General features: G+C 33.2%; 1 protein-coding gene across 2 annotated transcripts in view; it reads right to left on the bottom strand.

The window, feature by feature from the left end:
- Positions 1–21900, bottom strand: part of PAN3 (poly(A) specific ribonuclease subunit PAN3) — a 143204-nt gene that overhangs the window by 96547 nt on the left and 24757 nt on the right. For both annotated transcript variants that reach the window (XM_072611816.1, XM_072611817.1), the window contains exons 3-4: positions 18501–18567; positions 16774–16844 (exon numbers count right to left, since the gene is read on the bottom strand). In XM_072611816.1, the coding sequence (XP_072467917.1) occupies positions 16774–16844; positions 18501–18567 (138 nt within the window). The remainder of the gene's footprint in view (positions 1–16773; positions 16845–18500; positions 18568–21900) is intronic.

Below are 21900 nucleotides of genomic sequence, written 5' to 3'. Positions count from 1 at the left end.
TACTGATCAATGTTGATCACAAATTAAATGAAATCAATTAACAAGCTATTATTAAGCACCTACTATGCACCAGGCACTGTGATAGGCACTGAGGATATAAATGTAAATTCAAACAATAAAACAATCCCTACTCCCAAAGAACTGGGGACTCCCAAGTATACATCCTTCCTTTCTGTTAACAAACTGTAAACCCAGAGGCATATATAGTGACATGTACAATCAACTGCCTTCATTTCTTCTCTTCTTTTCTAAATCCCTACAATTTGGCTTCCGACCTCATTATTCAACTGAAACTGCTCTTGCCAAACTAAACCAAGGTCTTTCTTCATTGCTAAATCATTCTTTACTCATCAGCCATCCCTCTTGACTCACCTGTGGTATCTGGCACTGCTGAACACCGTCCAAGCCTAGATCCTTCCTCTCTCCTCTCTGGACTTCTGTGACACTCTTCTCTCTTGGTTCTCTTCCTACAATCAATCCTCTGTGTGATCTCATCCCCGGATAAAGCATTTATTCATTGTTTACTATGTGCTAGGAACATTAACTGTGGTACTTCCCAAGATTCTGTCCCAAGTTCTCTTCTCTTTTATCTAATCTCTCACTTGAAGATCTCATTAGTTCCTATATGATTCAATTATCATCTTTATTCAGATAATTATCACCATTTCTACTGAGCACTAAACCTGAGTCACTACCTAGCAGACATTTCAAAACAGATATTCCATAGGCATCTTAAATTAAATACGACCACAACGGAACTTAATATACTTCTCCCATCACTAAGATTCACAACTTCGGTCATTTCCTTCTTGACCCCTTACCTTCACTCACCCTCACATGACCAACCAACTGCCAAATCTTGTCATGTCTACCTCCACAGTATCTCCTTCATATATCTCCCTCTCTCCATTCTCATCATAGTCACCACTGTAGGTCCTCAGTACCAAACAAATATCCCATAGGCACCTCAAATTCAACATGCCTAAAAAATAAAACTCATCCTTTCCCTTAAAAATCTCTTCTCCAAATTTGCTATTTCTGTTGAGGGCATCTCTTTCTTTCTGTCTAACCCACATTTACAACCTCAAGTGCCATCCTATGATGGTCACTTCCCCTTATCTACCATATCCTATCAGATGCCACACCCTGTCAATTCTTGTTCCATAATATATCTCATATCATTTCCCTTTCCTACACTCACACAGCCACAAACTTAGTTCAAGCCCTGATCACCTATACTAGACCATTACAATAACTTCCTATTACATGCTTACTACAATTTTTCCCGTCTCCAGTTCCCCTTCCACACATTTGAAAAAATAATCTTCTCAAAGTTGAAGTCTATGACATTCCCCTGCCCAAAAACTTTCAATGGCATCCTAATTCCTTTGGGATAAAAATACAAACTCCTTAGTTTGGCATTCAAAGCCCTTCACAATATAGCTCCAGCATACATTTCCAGGTTTACCTCACTTGACTCTTTTTTATACATTAGATATTCCTCTCAAACTAGCCTACTAGCTGTTCCCAAACCTGGCCTCTCAGGTCCTGCCTTCATTCACCAAGGTATGCCTGATATAGTCTTTTTTTTCTCACTTTCACCACTAAGAATCTTAAGCTTTCTTTAAGGTTTATTCCAGGGGCACATTCTTGATTTTCCTACCTGCTAACGTTCTCTGCTTTCTCAGATTACTGTCTCTATTTACTTATGTGTTTTACAAATTATATGCCCTAATGTAAGCTCCTTCAAGGCAAGAAGTTTTTCCTTGCTACCTTTAAATCCTTAGTGCCTAGCACAATAATATGTATACAACACATACTTAATAACCAGTATGTTGAATTGTAACTGGAGAGGAAATCTAAGATGCTTGATCATCTTAATTAGAACTTGGGATTTTCTTACATTACAAAAGTAATGGAAACTAATCAGTTTACTCATTATCCTAACTTAAGTTCCAATGAGGTTGGTAAAATAAATATAAGCTTAATATTAAAATTAAATTTAGCAGAGATAATTCCCCATCCAAAAACTAACATGCGAAGACCAGCTCTAGATAGATCATGGACCAACTAAATGAAGAAACTTTCAAATTTCTGTATCACTAAGCAACTAGGAGCTTAGGAAATAAGAAGTACTTCTCATATTATGTTCTCTCTGCATAAATATAAAAGAATCAGGCTAACATGAAGAAATGTTAACATATTTCTTCCTACTTATGTTACTAGGCAGAGAACTATATTAGCAAAGTGAGTAACATTACTCTATTTTAACGAGGATTTTTAAAAAAAATAAATAGTGAAAATGACCAGTAGAAGACACTTCTCAGGGTCCATTTCATGGAATCACGTTATCAATTAAAGAATGAGGAAACAAAGTACTCCAACCAGATCTCTGTATATAATAAAGAACCCATCTTAAACTGAAGTATGTGCTACAGCAAGGTTCCAGTATATATTTAAAATATTATAAGCAAAGAGAGAAAGAAAATAATATTAAACAACTAATTCAGATTTTACCACTTTGAAAACTTTAAAATACATAAAGATTAGGCTGAAGATTACACCTCTGGAAAAAAATGGGACTTCTCAAACAAATATGAAGTATAAATGAGATGTGAAGGTGAAAGTTTTGTCTACCTATGAAAATAAACTGATTAAAACCATTGAAAAAGAAACAGTGCAGTTACAATAAAAACCAAGGCCAGTAGTTAATACTAACCATTTCTTCCTTAAATTAAATGTCTATTTCTACCCATGCTACAAAAATCTAAATATGGACTAGATGACCTTTTCCAGCTCCCAAGTTCTATGACTCTGAATAACAAATGAAATGAACTACCCTTAATGCATGGAAATATGATATGATGGAAAAGGGGTGTTCTGATTCTCAATTATCAAATATTTTTATTAACTAAATTATCCAGAGCACCAAACATGAATGACCAATTTTCAATGAATGTGAATACAATAAAATGTGAACATAATTGAATCTTTCTTAAATTATTCAGAAATACATGGATACTTGCGGAGCTTGCAGTGCCTCAGGTCCACTGTTATGAAATTTTCATTTGGAGTCAGAGGATGTGGGTTCAGAGCCCACCTGTGCTGCTTTCTACCTCTATGACCTTGGGTGGGTCACTTCACATCTCTGGGCCTCAGTTTCCTCATCTGTAAAATGAGGGGGTTGGACTAGATAACCCAAAAAGTCCCTTTTAAGCCCAGAAGAACACATTTATACAAAGTAAAGAGAAGCCACAGGATAGGCTGGATTTTCGAAAGCCATTAAAAATCATCATTTATTCAGTTAAAAACATGATCTGTTGATTAACAAATAGAATACACTTTAGCCTAGAATTTCCTTTAAAATGTGAAGATAAGGCTGTATTTCCTTTAAAAAAATATTCTAAAATAAATACTTTTTACTAAAATTGGTCTTCCAATATTCCAGATTAGTGGCACTTCACTAAATTATAATGACTATTAAATTATTAGTGCTAAGAACAATGCATTTACTTCTCTGGGTCTTAGTTCCTTCATCTGTAAAATAATAGTGCTGAATTAGATGACTTCAACGGTCCCTTCCTGCTCTGACCTGTGAGCCTATGATCTCTACCCACTTTTATGAACTCAAAGTCATTATTCCTGGCTATCAAACTGGTTCAATTTATTTGAATCCTAAGAAAAGAGAAAAAAAAAAGTTAGCTAATTTTTGTATATGCATTAATATATTTACTCTAATTAAGAGTTGAATGACTTATTTTGTAGCCAAACTTCCATAAATTAAAGTCTATATTTATAAATGCTATCTAGCTTGGGCACTAGTCATCTTAGAAAGCAATTCATTCCATTTGTACCAGGTCTAAACATACAGAAAAGGCTGGGGGAGGGGGGTTTTAACAAAATGCATATTATTTCTTTTCTTTTCTATTTATTGCTTTTGTCAAGGTTTCATGAAAATGTATTTTAAACTGATAGATAACAGGAGTAATAAAATTGGAACTACAGAAAAGAGGACAAAAATGGCAAATGAAGGTCAGAGAAGTTCACATTTCATAGACATAAAAAGCTGTCAATAACCAAAAAAATCTAAATATGTAAGGCAAAAACATATCAAAGCATTCTTTGGTCTTAATTATAGTGTATCTATATTCAAAACACTAGAACATATTTAAATTGGACTATGTTATAAAAATTCAGACTTATTTCTGGTTAAATGATATTTGTCTGGTCAATATAAATACAACAAATGTTTGATATAATATAGGTACTCCACATAACAGTAGTTAGCCTTGTCCTCAAATGAACAAATGAGATAATATTTGTAAAAACACTTAACATCATGCCTGGCACATATAAGGCACATAATATACACTTATTCTTTTCCATTTTTCCTTCCTTTCCCACCCTCCCTCTAAAATCAATGTTACAATGAAGTTCCACCGTAAAACGGGGTACATAACCACTGCAAATGAGATCACCAGGCTTAAGCTTTCTGATAAAGACTAAGTCCTATCATGTAGAACCAAGTCAGCAGATGTCATTTCTCTGAAAATATCCTGCAACTTTAGAATGGTCACAGAATACTTAGTGACCAAAAAAACAATAATCACCAAACACCAATAATCCAAAACTAGTGCTAACAGTATACAAAAGGGGGAAACTAGTTTTATTTCCAAGCAAGACAGTTATTTCCATGTTATAACTAATATTATAATGAGCTAACCACTGCCTTATGATAATATGGATATAACCTGGGTTCTCAAAAGCTAGGTCAGGAGCAGTGCCCTCTGGCTTCTCCATTAAACAAGATGTTCTAAAATACACCGATATATATTATACTTCTCCATCTCTAGCTCTCATAAACCATTAAGGTAAATTATAAAGTTTGTGAATATTTATTTGGAATAGAAAGAGGAAATAAAATAGCTCTATACTGAGCTAGAAACGTTTTAAGACTATTGTTAGAAGACCAGTAGAGCTAAATTTGAAGATATGGCCACCAAGCAATGGATTTTTTTGACCACAGGAACTCATGAAGACTATCTCCTAAGGTGTGGAGGAGTCATAATCAGAACTGGTGAAGGGAGTATCTATAGAATAAAATCAAATTCTTTTGAAATATGAAATTTTGGTTAACATAACTCCAGATTTCTAAAAGAAAGTATCCAATATCTATACTAAAGGGCACTAAAAGCTACATTCTTTTACTTTTAATGCATTTATTTAGATATCTGACTTCAATTTTTTAATGAATTACTGATAAATCAATGCTAGACACTTCACAAAAAGAAAAATGCTCAATCCAAGTAGATTAAACTAGTAGTCATATTTTTATTACTTAAGAGAAATAGCAAACCCCATGTTAGTACAAATGACAACTGATATAAAATTTTTAAAAAGCAGAATCACAGAATCTAATCTAAGAATTTAATATTGAGAATATTATAAGAATCCATTCTAGGTTATATAATATTAGCACACAATAATCTTGACATTATCTGATCTAATCCAGTGCTGTTAATTCCTTTACACTGCCTTCCCTCCTGAATCCAACTGGATTGACCGGATCAATGGGAATAGGGAATTGTAGCACAGAGAGACCACCAAGACTATGACTACCACCAGTCCAGCACTTGTGTACCCATTTAACAATTATAATTGTAGACCCATTTCACAATCCAAATCACACCTGGTATCATCCCTTTCTTCCCCCTCCCCCAAGAAACTGTAAAGCCTGAATGTAGGTTTTTTAGCTATTGATCAATCACTACAAATTTCAACAGAACAATCTGAAATACAATAAATCATTGGCAGCAGTATATCTCTATTAACAACAAAAATTGCATGTTAATTACAATTTGAGTAACTAAAAAGCAATGAAATTCTTCAAATTTCTAGTTCTATCTTTAACTTACTTTGTGGATCCTAAGAGATATAAGGTCACATATTGCTTAAGATGCTTACAGAATTATATGCTCCACAATATCTAAATGCAATGAAACCTAATTCACACATATGCATGTCAAACATTTTTAATGCCCTTAGTGGCTTATTATAATGCAAACTATCCATTCATATTTTACAAAGAATTGCAAAGTTTTAAACTCTTATGAAGATCTATAATCACTGACAACATACTACTTTGTGACAGTTACTGGGAAATTAGATTTCTTCCATTATCAATTCTGCTTAGATATTATGTTTCATCAAACAGAATGTAAGATTTTCTATAGTTCTTTAAGTTGAGTCAACCACTATCCAATACCTGAGGCACTGGCCAATTAACAAAGTAAAAATAGTATCAAATAACTATATAATTAAATTTTAATGCATATCACCTTTATGATACCCCCTTCAAAATCACAAACTTTATAGATCAGAAACTTTATAATTCACCTTAATAACAGTTTACAATGAGAAGCTAGGGATGGGGAAGAACAGTCTATCCATCATATTTTGATTAGATTTTACAGAGAAGTCCGATTCTGCTTTTGATTACAATCTTTGTAGGCATGCCCCAGTCATAATTTTCTATGCATGGTTAGCTCAACTGTTGCACCTCCCTAACCATACTTCCAGCTCCCAGATATGCTGACTTGATTGGTCAGAGTTCAATCCTGTCAAGGGCAGCCTCAGATACCAGACTATGCATAATATTTGTTCTCCTGACATGTCATGGCATCCTCACCACTCTTCACTTTTTACCCTTCACTCTAGACACTATCAACACAATTGCTGATTCTGGAAATACACCACTGCCCTATGGCTCCACTCACCATTCTTGGGAATTCCCAAATCAAACATTCTCCCTGCCTCTACTATGTGTCAATTTCACTATTAGAAACTCTTTGAGGGCAGAGATTGTCATTCTTCTGTATTTACACAATGGCTTATAGTAAACATGCTTAATAAATGCTTTTTCATTCATTTCTAAGAATTAAAAAGAGTATTAACCTCACATACAGCCAATAGTTTATAATTGGGGAAGCTTTAGTATTCTGTAAGGTTTTTTCTTTTATCCTAGAAAAGGCAATTTTGTCACTGGGACGGAAATGACATGACCAAAAAGAAAAAAATCACAGTATCATATATGTTAAATGTTCTAAGTACTCATGTTAAAAATTGTTAATGGATAATTGTTAATGTTCCGTTTGGTTCCAGGAGGACAGAAATAAGAGCAATGTTTGGAAATTGCAAAGAGGCAATTTAGGCTTGATGTTAGGAAAAAACTTCCTAACAGAGCTATTCATATAAGGAATTGAGCTGTTTCAAGAAACAGGAGGTTCACTCTCTTAAGAATTCTTAAGGCAAAAGCTAGACGACCACTTGCAACGTAGACTGCAAAAGGTTGAATTAGATGGCTTCTGAGATCCTTTCTAACTGAAATTTTGTGACTATCATTTAAATTATGGTTAGGTTCACAGGCAACTTTTAAGAGAAAAGAGTAAAATAAAAAATATGAAGTCTAGCTTTTAACCTATACCTCAAATATAGAACTTAAATCATTTTATCAAAATCATACTTATTAACATAGTTACACTGACAACGAAAATACACTATTAGAGTTGAGTCCAAAAAACTAGTTTGTGAATTGACACTCAGGATCTCATGGAAGCAAAAATTCTTCTCATTATTCATGACAACTATAAATTCCTACTCAAAAAAATTTTTTTTACACATTAATTTTAACAAAATTAAGAGTCTACCAAAAATTAACATACCAAATAAATATTTCATACTTTAAACATGTGATTTCTTCAATGTGATTGGTCCTTCCAATGATACAAGCTATAATCACTCACAACAGATAGTCTTCAACAGTCTACATTCAAAAACTGTATCATCCTGTGGCCAACCTACCAATAAATCTCTGATCTCAGAAAAAACTAAATTCATCATGATTACTTAATCCTTATTTGCTGTGTTATACATAAATTTCCTATTCACAAAGCAGTAACCTCTCTCTCAACTTCAATACAAATCAAAAAGAAATGATACTAATTCTCAAAATTATAACTAATTCTACTTTCTAAATTTAATTCTGGTTCTAACCTCATTCTAAGAAGGTTTTGGACATTTAACAGGAGAAAAGGCAGAGTAGTATATTGAAAAGGGTAACAGAATAGGATACAGGGGACCTAGGATCAAATCTTTGCTTGGTCACATATAACTTTGAACAAAATCAGAGGTTTGGACCAAATGGTCTCTTAGACCCCCTTCTTTCCAGCTCTAAAGCAGCGAACATATGGTCCTATTTTTTAATCCGAACATACTGATTCAATTTTTTTAACTGACATTACAATTGCAAAAGCCCAGGTCTTTATTTTTCACCTTTAAAAATAAAATTGAGTGGGAGGGGACAGGCAATTAGGATTAAGTGATTTGCCTGGGGTCACATAGCTAGTGAGTATCTAAGACTGAATTTGAACTCCTATCCTCCTGACTCCAGAGCTACTGCTCTATTCACTGCACCACCTAGTTACCCCAAAAGCCCAGTTCTTAAAACACATGTCAGTCAATGTCTACCTTCACCAGTAACAGCATTCTATCAAACTCCACACAACAGTACTGGGAAATAAAAGTTGAAACAATATACAGAACCTAAAAATACAACTATACTTTTTGTTGTTGTTGTTTGGACCAGAACTATGATTTCATTGCTGCAGGAATTTCCAGTAAATAAATGCTCTAGGATCGTCAAAAACAGACTTTGAAGATAACCACAACCCAAACCAAAATTTAAGTGCCCAGAATTGGCAGCACAAAGGGAAAACTCTCTCCTGACCTGTACTGTGACAGTCTGAAAGTCCCCAAAATTGTGCCAAAGAGTAAAAAGAAATTTTCATATATATAAAACACACACACAAAAAAACCCATAATAAACTTCAGGTAACTATTTTAGATCACAAAATGAGGATAAATTTAATGTTCAAACAAAATCTGATAAAATAACCATTTGGAAACTGCTTGGCTTTCTGTTCTTTATTTGATTGACTCCAATGTGGTAATGGTCTCCTGCTGCACTTCAGAAACCAACCGACAAAACAAAAAAGGAAAAGAAGAACTTACATAAATATAAACATATATATGTATATATTATATAGAGACATACTGACAGGCTCTCATAATGAAAATGGCACTTGTAAAATTTTTTTTTGCACTGCAGTTAAAGATTAGTGAAAGTGTCAAATATTCTCTAAAATTTAAAACAGATGAATAAATGAATAAATCAATCAATAAATAAATGCCCTCTAGGGCACCTAGGTGGCTCAATAGATAGAGGAAGAGACCTAGAGTCAAGAACTCATCTTCCTAAGTTCAAATCTGGCCTCAGACACTTACTTGCTGTAATGATACTGGGAAAGTCATTTAACCCTGTTTACCTTAGTATCTTCATCTGTAAAACGAGCTGGAAAAGGAAATGGCAAGCCATTCTATTATCTCTGCCAAGAAAACCCCAAATAGGGTCATAAAGAGTTGGACACAACTGAAAAACGACTGGACAACAAAAAATACTCTCTACCAAAATAAAGAGTTAAAAGAGTTGCCAAGCTGTTAAATGCCCTGCCTAGCTGCATAGTCAGTAAGTATCACAGCCAAGATTTGAATACAGGTCATTTGGATTCTAAGGCTGGCTGTCCATTATCTTATTTAACAAATTTTGTCAAATTATTAAATGCACAAGCCTCACTTGATACAGCAATCAATTTAACAAAAGGTGTGTTTTATTGCACTATTTGTTCATTCTGCTGAGCTACAATAAACTATTTCTTTCCCAGGGTTCCAAAAGAGTAGAAGGGTAGAACAGATGGACAAGTAGGTAATGTAACAAGGGCACTGGCACAGCCAAGCAGTAATAACCCCAGGTGGACACTGTGGGAGTTGGGGAAGGGGGACTTCAGTGAGGGATATATTACTAAATATAGTTAAGGCCTTCATCAAAATGAGGTTAATGCAAAATGGCCAGGATCTCTGGGACAGTTGCAATAAGACAAAAAAATACTATATATTAAGGAACTGGGGACATTTAGCCTGAAAAAGAGAAAACTTACATAAGATATAATGGCTATTTTCAAATGAAAGGACTGTCACCAAAAAAAAAAATGGTTTAGCTTTGATCTGCTTGATCCCAAAGACTTTTGGCTTTATAGAAAGAAAAGGCTCCTATTGCAGCTGTTAGTAAGTAAAATGGGCCATTGTATACAGTAGTGAGTGACTTTCTAATCATGGAAGGTCATCAAGTGGAGGAGATGTTGTAGAAGAAAGGATTCATGCTTCAGCTGAGAGGCATGAGATGACCTCCTGGGGCCCTATGAACTCTGTAATTCTAAGAGTAAATTCTGCAATATTTACCCTCTCATTTCTTTCAGAATCCAAATATTTTACCCAAACTAGTAATTCAACATCCAAAATATCAAAAAGATCTCATGAAGCTGTAATTTTTACAAAGATGACATACTGGAGCAGGGGTGGGGAACCTACTGAATTGACTGAATCCAAACTTCACAGGAGTCCACAAAACAAAAGGATGTGTTCAGTCAAAGGGCCATACCTGAGGCCGCAAGTTCCCCACTCGTGCTGGAGTATTTCTCTGAACTATATAATATAAACATCACCCTGAGTCTACACTGTAGTAATGTGTGAGTTAACTATAACTGAACTGACTATAATTCAGATTTAATTAAATAATTCTGATTTTTCACTATCTGCTAGAATAGAATTTTACCTAGTTTTTTTTTTTCTATGAATGACTTTTCTTTCTGTGAGAATCATAAAGTCACAGTTCAAGAACTGGAAGGGGCCTCAAAGGTCATCAATTTATAGATGAATTAAGGGATTTTTTTTTTACAACCTATACACAGAGGTTAACAATGAACTAACATCACTAAGACATTCATGTCTTGAGTTGCCTTCCTCACTATGTAATGATAGTCAATTTATACCTTCTCAACTGGTACCCAACAACTGTAAGACACTGCTAGAATTATTAGTTCAATCTATGGCCATGTAACAAAGCACAACTAACTGAAGTATGCAAAGATCAATCAGTTTCATTGGTTAACTATATTAGCACTGTTCACAAGCCAACTGGACTAATATACTCAATATTAACCATACCTTCACCTTACTAAAGAGACAGCTCTTTAATAAAAACATTTGGCTAGTTAGACTGATTTACTCATATTTTCCCTTCTAAGTAATATGCAAATCTTTAGTTTTTACTAAGTGCAGCTTCTGTAATGCAGATTTTTAATAGATTTTATTTATATTCTGTTTTTGCTTTGCTCAAATTTCCCCTTATCCTCCCAGGAAATCATCATTCATAACAAAGGCATTTAAAAAATAATATATATATAGGAAAAAGAGTTTTAAAAGTCAGCAAAACTGATTGAGACATCAAAATAAAATTTACCATTATATGTAAAATTCCATATTCAGGGACAGTATGCTGGCAAATTTTTAACAACCAGCTTCTCAAAATTAAAAAAAAAAAAAAACCAAAACCCTACACATTAAGCTTAATCTGTATTTTTTCCACCACTTTTGAAAGTTTTGAAACTTTTGAAGACTGAATAATCCACAAAACAATAAATCAAGCCCTGATTTATAGTGTTTGTTGAATTCTAAGCTATAAATGCTCTCACTGAGGAATTCACAGAGGTGATAAAAGCTGGCTCCAGTATATTCCTGTCCACAGATAGTAACCTCTACAAAGGTGAGGGGATGGTGTTCTCTTATACCTCTTCTTTGGGGCCATAATACAAATTTAAAGTTAAAAAATAGTTTTGTTATGATGCATGATTTCAAAATTAGAAACAAGGAACTAAAAAGATGTTCCAAATACCATCCAGTACACAATCAGGTACACAAATGATTAAAAAAAATGCAAGACTGAGTCTTCAACTTCATAAATGTTTCAAAGGATGATTTTACAGCTACCTAAATCAGTACTTAAATCAATCTTCAGAAATGAAAAAAGGTCTACCATATTATTAGAATGCAAGCTTCTTGAGGGCAAGGACAAATTCCCTTTTGAATCTGTATCTCTGGTGCCTAGGCACAGGACCTGGAAGATAGCTGGCACCTAAAAATGCTTGTTCATTTAAGTGTTGATTTGACTGAAAGTCACCAGTTAAACTTTGCATGGATCAGCTAGTTTTGCTCTGTTGCATGACATAGCGGATGAGGGCCGGACTTCAAATAGAAGGTTTATGTTCAAATGCAGTCTCTGACACTCACTACCTATGTAAATCATGGGTAGGCAAGTCTCTTATCCTGAGACTGTTCCATCATCTAAATAATATAGATAATTCCAAGAGAACAAGAAACCTTCTAGGATGGTAAAGATAAAATCACTTTTTCTTGAATGCTACCTGGAAATATATCCAAAAAGACTAAATCATAACTATGGTCAAGACTGACTTCAGTATGTGTATGACAATAAGAGATTAGTTTAATATCATAATGTAATATGAATTCAAGGCTTTACCTCCCTTACCCATTAAAAAACAACAATTCTGTTTACCGAGGCCCAAAATTTCTTTAATAGGGATATAAACTTTCATTCTATCAGTACAAATCAAATTCTAAGCCTCATAATGCCTAGCTGAAGTAATATAATGACTTAGATATTCTCATAAAAAGACTAACCAAACAACTAATAAACACAAATAATTGCCATACAATACTTTCCTATTTTAATAGGAAAGAGGAATTTAGAAAACAGAAGGACCCTTGTCACTAGGTAAGGGAAGAAAAGCATTAAGACTGTAAAGGAGAAGTTAGAGAGTCTAAAATTAAAGTCTTCTCAATTCTTCCTAGAGTGAACACTGTATCTCTAATGTCAAGAATAAAGGGAATGTGAGCAAGATAACGTTTTGCTGTATACATGCAAACAACAGAAACAATAAAATTGCTTTGTGTGACTCAAAAAGATTCTGTTGTGGTTTTTCTTTTATTAAAACACTGTCAAAGGATCTGTATTCTCACAGTATTTTAACTGAATGAAGTATCACTTTCAAAACTCATTGTGTTTGGGATTCACAGGGACTTCCTCATGTCTTACAATACTGTGCCACTTAGACTTTTATCAATTCTATATCTAAGTAGTTTTCAACAACAAAATGCAGTACTTTATTCTCTAATGTCTTCTCATTTCTGACAAATTATTTCTCTCTTTTTGTTTGTTTTTAGGATTCTTTGTTAGTTTCCTTTTTCTTGCTAGGTTTTTTGTTAGGTTTTTGAAGACTCCTTCTGACTAATAGGCTAGACTGTTCAGATTTCCTATTTACTTTTTTAGATCTCCAAACCGCAATTCTTTAAGCAATGTTGTGCTGAAGTCTAGAGGAGATAGAGCAAATTAAATATGTCTGAATAGCATGCTCCTTTAGCAATGCTAAGGTATTTTTTCAAGAAATCTGAAACATGACTCAAGTTTTAAAGTCAAGATTCAGGGAGACCATTTTCTAAAAATTTATTACGGAAAAGTTCACATGGTAAAAAAAAAAAAAAAAAAAGACCCTAAAGTTCCCACAGTCATACTTTGTACAGACTCACTTACCAATCCACATTTTTCACCTTCAAAACTCCAAACTAATTTCATGAATCTCTCCAAAAAGGATTTCTATTTCTTTTCTACTTGATACTCAGCATTCATTTGTACTTACTAGTACTTCTATAGTTTTTCTATTGGTGTTCACAAGTTCCTCTAAGGATAGAAACACATTGCTATTTTTTGGAAGACTAATAAAATTGTTTGTAATAAGTATATTGAATTGATTTCATTAATCACATTTCCTGGTTGTAGTTATCATACAAAGAAGGTAAACTGGTTTGGCATGATTCTCTCTTAAACTAAGCTGAATGACTGATCTCTATACACTTTATAATCTTTTAGGTGGATGAAAAATGACTCCATCTCTTTAATTTAGAGACTAAAGAATAAGAAATCAGCGACAGGTATCATTGTATTTGCCCTTTTCCAATCTTCACGAATTTCTGCTTTTTCAAAACTTAGTTAGTAGCTCTATAATAACTAGATACCATAAATCCACCCTAATTCAAAATACTACCTTCTTAAGAATAGTTCCCTATTTTAATTTGATTTCCTACCCTCAAGTAATTGATATCTGCTATGCTTAACTAATCAGTTACACAAAGGTGAAAAAAACCAATTTCCTGTGTTCTGGATTTTCAACCTTTCCTCACTCTCAGGCTGGGGAAATATGCTAATTGACTCTCCTCTTTTGCTTTACATTAAGTGAAGAGGTCATCATGGACAGAGGAAGAATGCTGGACTTGGAACTCAGGTGACCTGAATTCAAATGCAGGGTTCTCCTCTGGGACACTGGGTAAATCACTTAACATATATCTCACTTTCAATTTCTTCACCTATAAACTAAACAGGATGGATTAGATGATTTCTTTCAGCTCTAGGAGCTATAATTCTAGAAAGCCAAGAACATTTTCAAGGGATTTTTTAGTGAGCTGTACCTCAAAATATTTTAAAGTAAAGGAAGTAAGGTAAAGCCTGGCAGGTGAAGAAATTCCCTCTTTGGATGCAGGTCAGCACCTTCTCTACTATTTGTAGTCTTAAGTTACCTAGAGCATTAAGAGGTTCATGACGTGCCAAGAGACACACAGTATATTACTGCCAGCAGTGGGACTCAAATCCAGATATTCCTGGCTTTGAGGATAGGTTATCTACTATATCATGTTCTCTCTCATTTATAACTTTTAAAAAGCAAATTTTCCTTAAAACATTTATGGCATTTCCTTTACGTTTCCTTGGCAATCAGTCATATTTCCCACTTTTCTAGGTGATATTTTTTTTTTAGTTTCTGCACACTTCTGACACCTTGTCATCTTCTACTACCCCCTAAAAAAACTCAGTCATCAAGTATCACTGAGGAATAAGTCTATCAGAAAATTAACTATTCCAAATACGTATTTTGCCTTTTTACTACCAAACTTCATTGCAATCAATTTGGACAGATTTTTAAAAATTATTAATTATAATCTGAATTTTAAACAACAAACCCAAACTTATATGGATAAATCAATTTTTAAAAGGAATTTCAACCCAGACAACAAGCATTCAGTTATTACCTTCTTCTAAGTTTTCTTTGATTGTTTCCCCACTGACCCCAGGACTCAACTGTTTATTTGCTGATCTTCTGGTTCTGTTTTTATTTCATAATACTTCATATATCTTTCTATTTTTTATATTACATATATATTTTATATTATATATATATTCCTCACATAAAGTTATCTAAATTACATATTTTTTTCATCTTAAACACAGCAAAATGTAATTTCAACTTTTTCTACATAACTGAAGGTTGCCAATAAGTACTTCAAATATTATATATAGTGCCCTAATAATAATGATGCCCTCAGGTTACACTGAGATATGAAAGACTATATGTAACTAATACTAAGTAGCACTAGACTGTACTTGTCTTATTTCTGGTGTTTGATTCTTATAGCTTCTCTGTATGTGCTTGCTGAGTTATTTGCTACTAGTACTTATGCTTTTCGGTGGGACTATCTATAGGCACTCTCTTTTTGCTTCTATGCTACTTTTCAGCTAGGGAAGAAAACCCATAACCACACATTATAACTGTGGGGCAGGTCTGGAATAAAGAGGCTCTAACTGCCAAGTTCTCCTTTAAGTAATATGCTTCCAGTTGCAGTGTATGGATTTTGAACCACCTAGTATTTAAGGTGTTTAGCAGCTTTTGTTTTGCACTTACCTTCTGGTATTTGGCTCTTTTTTTTTAATTAACAAATAAAGCTGCCAGTTAGCTGCTTTGGAAAAGTAAGGTGTCTCTGATTTGTGTGTACAGAGCTAAGAAAAAGAACCTCAAAGAAGGCTGGGTGATTTAGATTTTTCTAGACATAAGACAGATTCTAGGCATATCAAAAAGTCTGTTTTTCTGAAGTTAAAATTATCGTGCATACTTTTTTCTTCTGCTGGCATCCTGATCCAATCATTTCCAAATACATTTCTAGCCATTTATACATCCCAAATGTTAAGGAGAACAAAACCAAAAAGCCACTCTACTCTAGATGATTCACTCTTTTACTAACAATATTGAAATTTTTACTGAAAATCCAATATGGAGGAAAATAATAAAATCTTTAGTTCTCTTTTCCAAAAAATTGTAACACTTCCAAGGAATTAGCGACAAATTCAGTGCTTTTATAGTGCTCTACTGAGACATCTATATTCTTCTTTAGTTATTTAAAATTTAAGTAATCTTAGTTCTAAAATAATTTTAAATGGCTTAAAAATACAATGTTACTACATACACTTAAGATACAAAAATTTTAACTTCTCTTTGTGTTGTAATAGTTGTTGTTCAGTAACTTCAAGAGTTAAAGTTAAAAATAGCATCTCTGAAACTCGAATAAAGCAAGACAGTCATTAAACATGGTCAAAAGATGATACTTAGAAAAGCTCGTTTTAACAGAAAAGTCATTCCAGTATGACAAAATCATATACTAAACTGAAGGACAGAGCATATATAAAAATAAACAAAACTGCCACAAAAAAAAAAAAGGTAAGTAGCAACAATTTTGTCCCAACATAACGTACTTTATCTATTTCATGGAGAGAGGTCAAAAAACTTCACACATAAAAAAGATGTGAATGTAAAGGCAAAGGGAGCAACAATGCGTCCCACGAAGCATCTTTCTCAGTTTTTAAAGTAAAGCTAATGAGTCCAACCTGAAATCATTTTACATCAAAATCTAAAAGAAACCTACCTTCCTCCTCTGAGAGATGCTGAGGGCACCAAAGTCATTAAACAACGATGAACCAGGTGAACCTAAAGGATCTGGAAAGTAAGTAACAATAAGGTTTCTACCTTATGCAACAGTGTATCCTTAAATTTTTCAAAAAGCAAATGTCTATCACAGCCAAAAAAAAAAAGACAGTCATAACCAAAATTATACAAATTAAGGTTTATAATTTAGCATTGTGCTAGTTCTAAAATGAATTAAAATCGTTTAGTCTAATACTTCATAACAATTACATAACCATGTATATATGTATACATATGTATTTCAGGGTTTAAAGAAAAATCAGATATGTAACTGGCTTCAAAGATAAAGGTTTGTAGAAATATTTATTTGTGAGAAAAAAATTCATTGTCCTAGAGTAGACAAAGGCTCTTATCTTTTTAGCCAAATGGCATGACAAGTACACGGAAAAAAAGGAAGGAATAATACTGATAAATGTAGAAGGAACAATGATAATTTTGATGGCTAAAACAAATTATAACTGTTAATTACAAAGCTATTTTTAAAGACTGCCATTTAATTCCAGGCTATATTTTTCAGAAATTCCCTATTATTTAGACTATATCTTTTCTATAAGTTAATCTATATTTTCCTAAATTTACAATCATCTTAAACTTGATTTCCGTACCAAGAAAGTAAGAACTGAGCCAACTAAATGAACAAACATAAGATCATTGGAAATAGACCTAAAACAGGAAGGGATCTCCAATCTCTTCATTTTTATAGATGAAGAAACTTGGTCCTAGAATGTATGAATGACTTCCACAAAGTTAAGAGGCAGTAAGAGTCACAGGCAAGATTTAAACTCAAATTCCAATCACTCCAGAATAAATGGTCCACTCACTGTATCACACTTCTCCTTTCTACATCAAAATCCAGATGTTCAAAGCATTGTTCAAATAAAACCATGAAATTTTCAGTCAAAAATTTTAATGGTCTGCAACCAAGTGCTACCAAAATAATGTAACTGAAAAGTATATTACAATTTTCAATAACCTAGTTTTTCAAAAAATTAAATATGTATCAAATTCTACTTACCTACTGATTTATACTTTAATATTGCCTTCATTTGTGATTTGTTCATCTTCAGTTACCAATGGCCTAACACTTATGTTTCTCTGTCCTATCAGCTTTTTAATTAAGCTATTTTAATCTAAATTTAATATTTAGATTTGCATATCTTAAAGAAGACTGAATCCTTTAAAATATAATTACTCCATACTTTAGTTGTTTAACGACTTAATTTTTTTAACAGAGCATATTTGAATTGCTAATTGCTACAATTATTATTAGCTTAATAGTGCAAAATAACTAATAACACAAAAACAGAGGGGAAAACCCAGGTTACCCCATAAGCACCAAAAAGAAAAAGGGGAAATATACAACATAGCACCAGTTTATATTTAAAGTAAAATCTCCTCAAAAACTGGTAATATTATTCCATTTCATGTTACCACATGATTTCAATATTTCAAAGTAACAACCTAGTATTCAATATTTAATAGGGTTGTTTTTTCCTATTTGAAATGGGGGGGGAGTTTAAATTTTAAAATTCTATCAGTTGTTTGACTTTAGAATCATAATCCAAAGCAATTTTTAAATTACACAACACAGAAAATATTGATAATATTGAAACAGAGCATAAAGATTTATATATAAGTAGTGTTGAAGCTAAAAGTTAGAGTTCTTACCATGGCTGGCATATGGCTTGGCACTGTCATTAAGAAGGCTTGGGGAACTGCTGCTATTAGTCATCCTCTGAAAAATAATAGATATAGGGCTTTATAAAGGTAAGGGTGTAGGACTGAAGAACTAGGATATAAGCAAGCTATAAAAAGCTAACTGAATAAGCAAAAGTCAATAATATATTCAGTAAAAGTACTTAGGTTATTCTTCATCATAAAACACAGATATGGAACTTGTAATTTTCTACCATTCATATTCACATTTGCCACTGTTCATCACAATGCAAGTGAAGAGCTAATGAATACCTGAATAAACAACAATCCTGTTTCTGTTCTTCCATCTTTGTCTAAATAATCAGACAATTGATTCAGCTTACTGAGCTTTCATCCTCCCACTTATTCAGACCCATGAGATCCAAAGTATGAATTAAAGCCACACAGAATTTCTGAGTAGAAAGGGAACTCAGCCATCCCTTCCACAATGTTCTGAACACAATCCTCACTGTAACATATCCAACAAGTGAAATTCATTCAGCCACTGCATGAAGACCTCCAAGAAGAGAGAATTCATCCCTCAAGGTAACCCAATCCACCTTTAAACAGTTCTAATTGTTAGGAAACTTTTCTTAACATCATGCCTAAATGAGCTTCTGTGCCTATCTGCCTCTTTCCATCCCTGATTCTTAGTTCTACCCTCCAAGGCCAAACACGACAAGTCTAATAATCTCTCTTCCACATAAGTGCCTCTCAAATAGTTCTCAAAATAGCTTTTACGTTCCCCAAGTCATCTTACCTATAGACTAAACATCCCTAGTTCCTTCAATTGAGGCTCATATGTGGTCATGTCATGATATGTGAATAGTAAGATCTATTCACTGTTCATCATCTACCCAGCAGCTCTTTAGATAATAAACTGTCTAAAAATTATCTAGCACCTCTTCCTACAAAGTTCTTCACTAACAAGTGATTCACTCCACAGAGAGGCGTAACATCGTATATTCTGCTGCACTGTGCATAACTACAAGCCTCTGCTTGTCCTTCCCACTATGCTGTCCATGCACATTCTGATGTGTATAGATCACTGTAAATAGGATTATAGAGTTATACCTTCCTTCCATGAAACATTCTAAAGGTTAAATCTCCCTCTTAAATGTACACAAAGAAATGCTTTTGTCCCCTCCCTCTCAAAGTACATTTACTTTCCCAAAGACCATTAAACTCAAACTAACTGGATTACATCAATGAAGCAATTCAAGAAAGCATACCAGCAACATCTTCACTATGATAAGTGTTTTCAGATTAAGAACTGTGGATCATTTCAAAATGTTTTCAAATTTTTTCAGATTAAACATAATTATAATCTACCTAATCTAAAATTATACAAGAAATATTTCCTATAAATCCCCCCAAAAATGTGATAAATGAAAAAAATTGGCTAAAACACCTCAAAACATTTCAAAGATATACTGACTGTTCACCAACCATTCCCTATTCATGAGGACTGGGCTAGGAATCTCCAATAATTGATAAATGCAAGAAACTTGATTACTTGTCCATCTTTAGAAGATTTAGGTTTTTTAGGTCAAGAAACTTGACGACCTGTACATGTTTAGAAGATTTAGATTTTTAATTAACTCAGCAGCACTTTGTTGGCAACTGAGATAATAGATGTCAATAACTTATTGTCTTCTACTACATAGAAGAGTAAGTGCATGATATTATTTAAGAATTAACCTACTATATATGGAAGTGATTGTAGAACACTGAAAACAAATAAAATAATTTAATTTAAAAAAAAGAATTAACCTATTGACAAAGTGAAAAGCATATAAAACCCCCATTATTCCATCCTATTGCATAGGGGAAGTGGGAAGAAGCAGGATAGGTAGTCAGAATTAAAAGTTTATTTTTTGAAAGAAATGAAATTTTAAAACCTAAACCATGTTAGTAAAAAGCCTTGAGAACTTAAATATTAATTTTAATTCAATGAACAATTGTATATTGATGTTTCAAAAATGAGTGCTTGACAAGATCTGAGCATAAGAAACATTTAAGCACACCTACCATCTTGTTTACAGAGGAACTCATTGTAGCATAATATAAAGAGAAGTGGATCTGCAGTCAGAGCACCAGGATTAAAATCCTAGCTCTGAAGTGTGTGACTTTTGGTTTAGTCTCTTAACCTCTATGGGCCTTAGCTCCTTCATCTGTAAAATCAAGGGTTAGACTAGAAAACCTCTATGGTGACTTCCAACCCTAAATCTATGATCCTATGTCCCTCACTTGGTTAGAAAACACATTTTCTGTATACAATATAAATATATGTGAACTACAACCATCATACAAATTACACATCCCTTTTATACAAAACAAATTCTGAATTAAACCTTAAGTTAAAATTTAACATTAATAATAACTGTTAAATTCAATTACGTGGGGAATATAATCCTGAGAAACCCAACAAACCTTTAAAAACATGCAAATAGAAGGATTAAATCTATAGAAAACTGGGAGAAAGAAACTTTATCTCATTTTGACAACCTTAATTTGAAGAATAAGACAATGATTATTTCTGACAAATTCCACTGTAAAATTTTCCAAGTACCATCATAGTGAAACTTTCAGAAAAATGTAATAAGGTTTTGAACAGAACAAACTAAAAGCAGGAATATGTCATACATTTCAAAGTTGGTTTTCTGAAGTAAAACATTATTCTTTTATATTAAAATGATTAAAATTTCTTTAGTCTAAAATCATCTTAGCTCTAATTTTGGGAGGCATTCATTGTAAATGGAGAAGCTCTAAGTTACATTACATACATCTGCCAAATGATATGAGACATATCTTTTGTGGAATTATTCTTAATTGAATAACATTAAAATTACCTTTCCCTATCAGCTCTTCCCTTGTCTTCTTCACTGCCTCCTCCCATCCCCCCAAAAAGCTCTGTCAGGTTCTAAATATACTGGACAGACTATGTGGGCAAACTATATGACCAGAACCACCACAAATAAGTTTGATAGACTAGAAGAATCCAGTGACATCTAACTTCAGTCACAAATGTGGGCAGGTTCTAGAAACAAAGTAAACTTAAGACTTAGCTCAATTTAGAAAAGTTAAGATTTACCATGTAAGATTATCTACTGCAGTTCCTTTTGATACATGCATACTATCTAGAAAACTTTTTGTGCCCAGCATAATAATTAACTGGCTATATTTAATTTAACAAACATTATTCAGAAATGACTTCTTAGTCTATTTTTCATTTCTTAACAGGACAATTTTTTAAATGTTATATATATACAATATATGTGTGTATGTATGTATGTACATATGTATCATAATGAATAAAAACTTTTACTCACAAATTAGACAAACTGCACCAGGTAGTAACATAGTTGAGGAA

The sequence above is a fragment of the Notamacropus eugenii genome, chromosome 5, assembly GCF_028372415.1.
Source record: "Notamacropus eugenii isolate mMacEug1 chromosome 5, mMacEug1.pri_v2, whole genome shotgun sequence".
Taxonomy (NCBI): Eukaryota; Metazoa; Chordata; class Mammalia; order Diprotodontia; family Macropodidae; genus Notamacropus; species Notamacropus eugenii.
The sequence above is the reverse complement of the archived record's forward strand: the minus strand, read 5'-3'. Positions and strand labels throughout refer to the sequence as shown.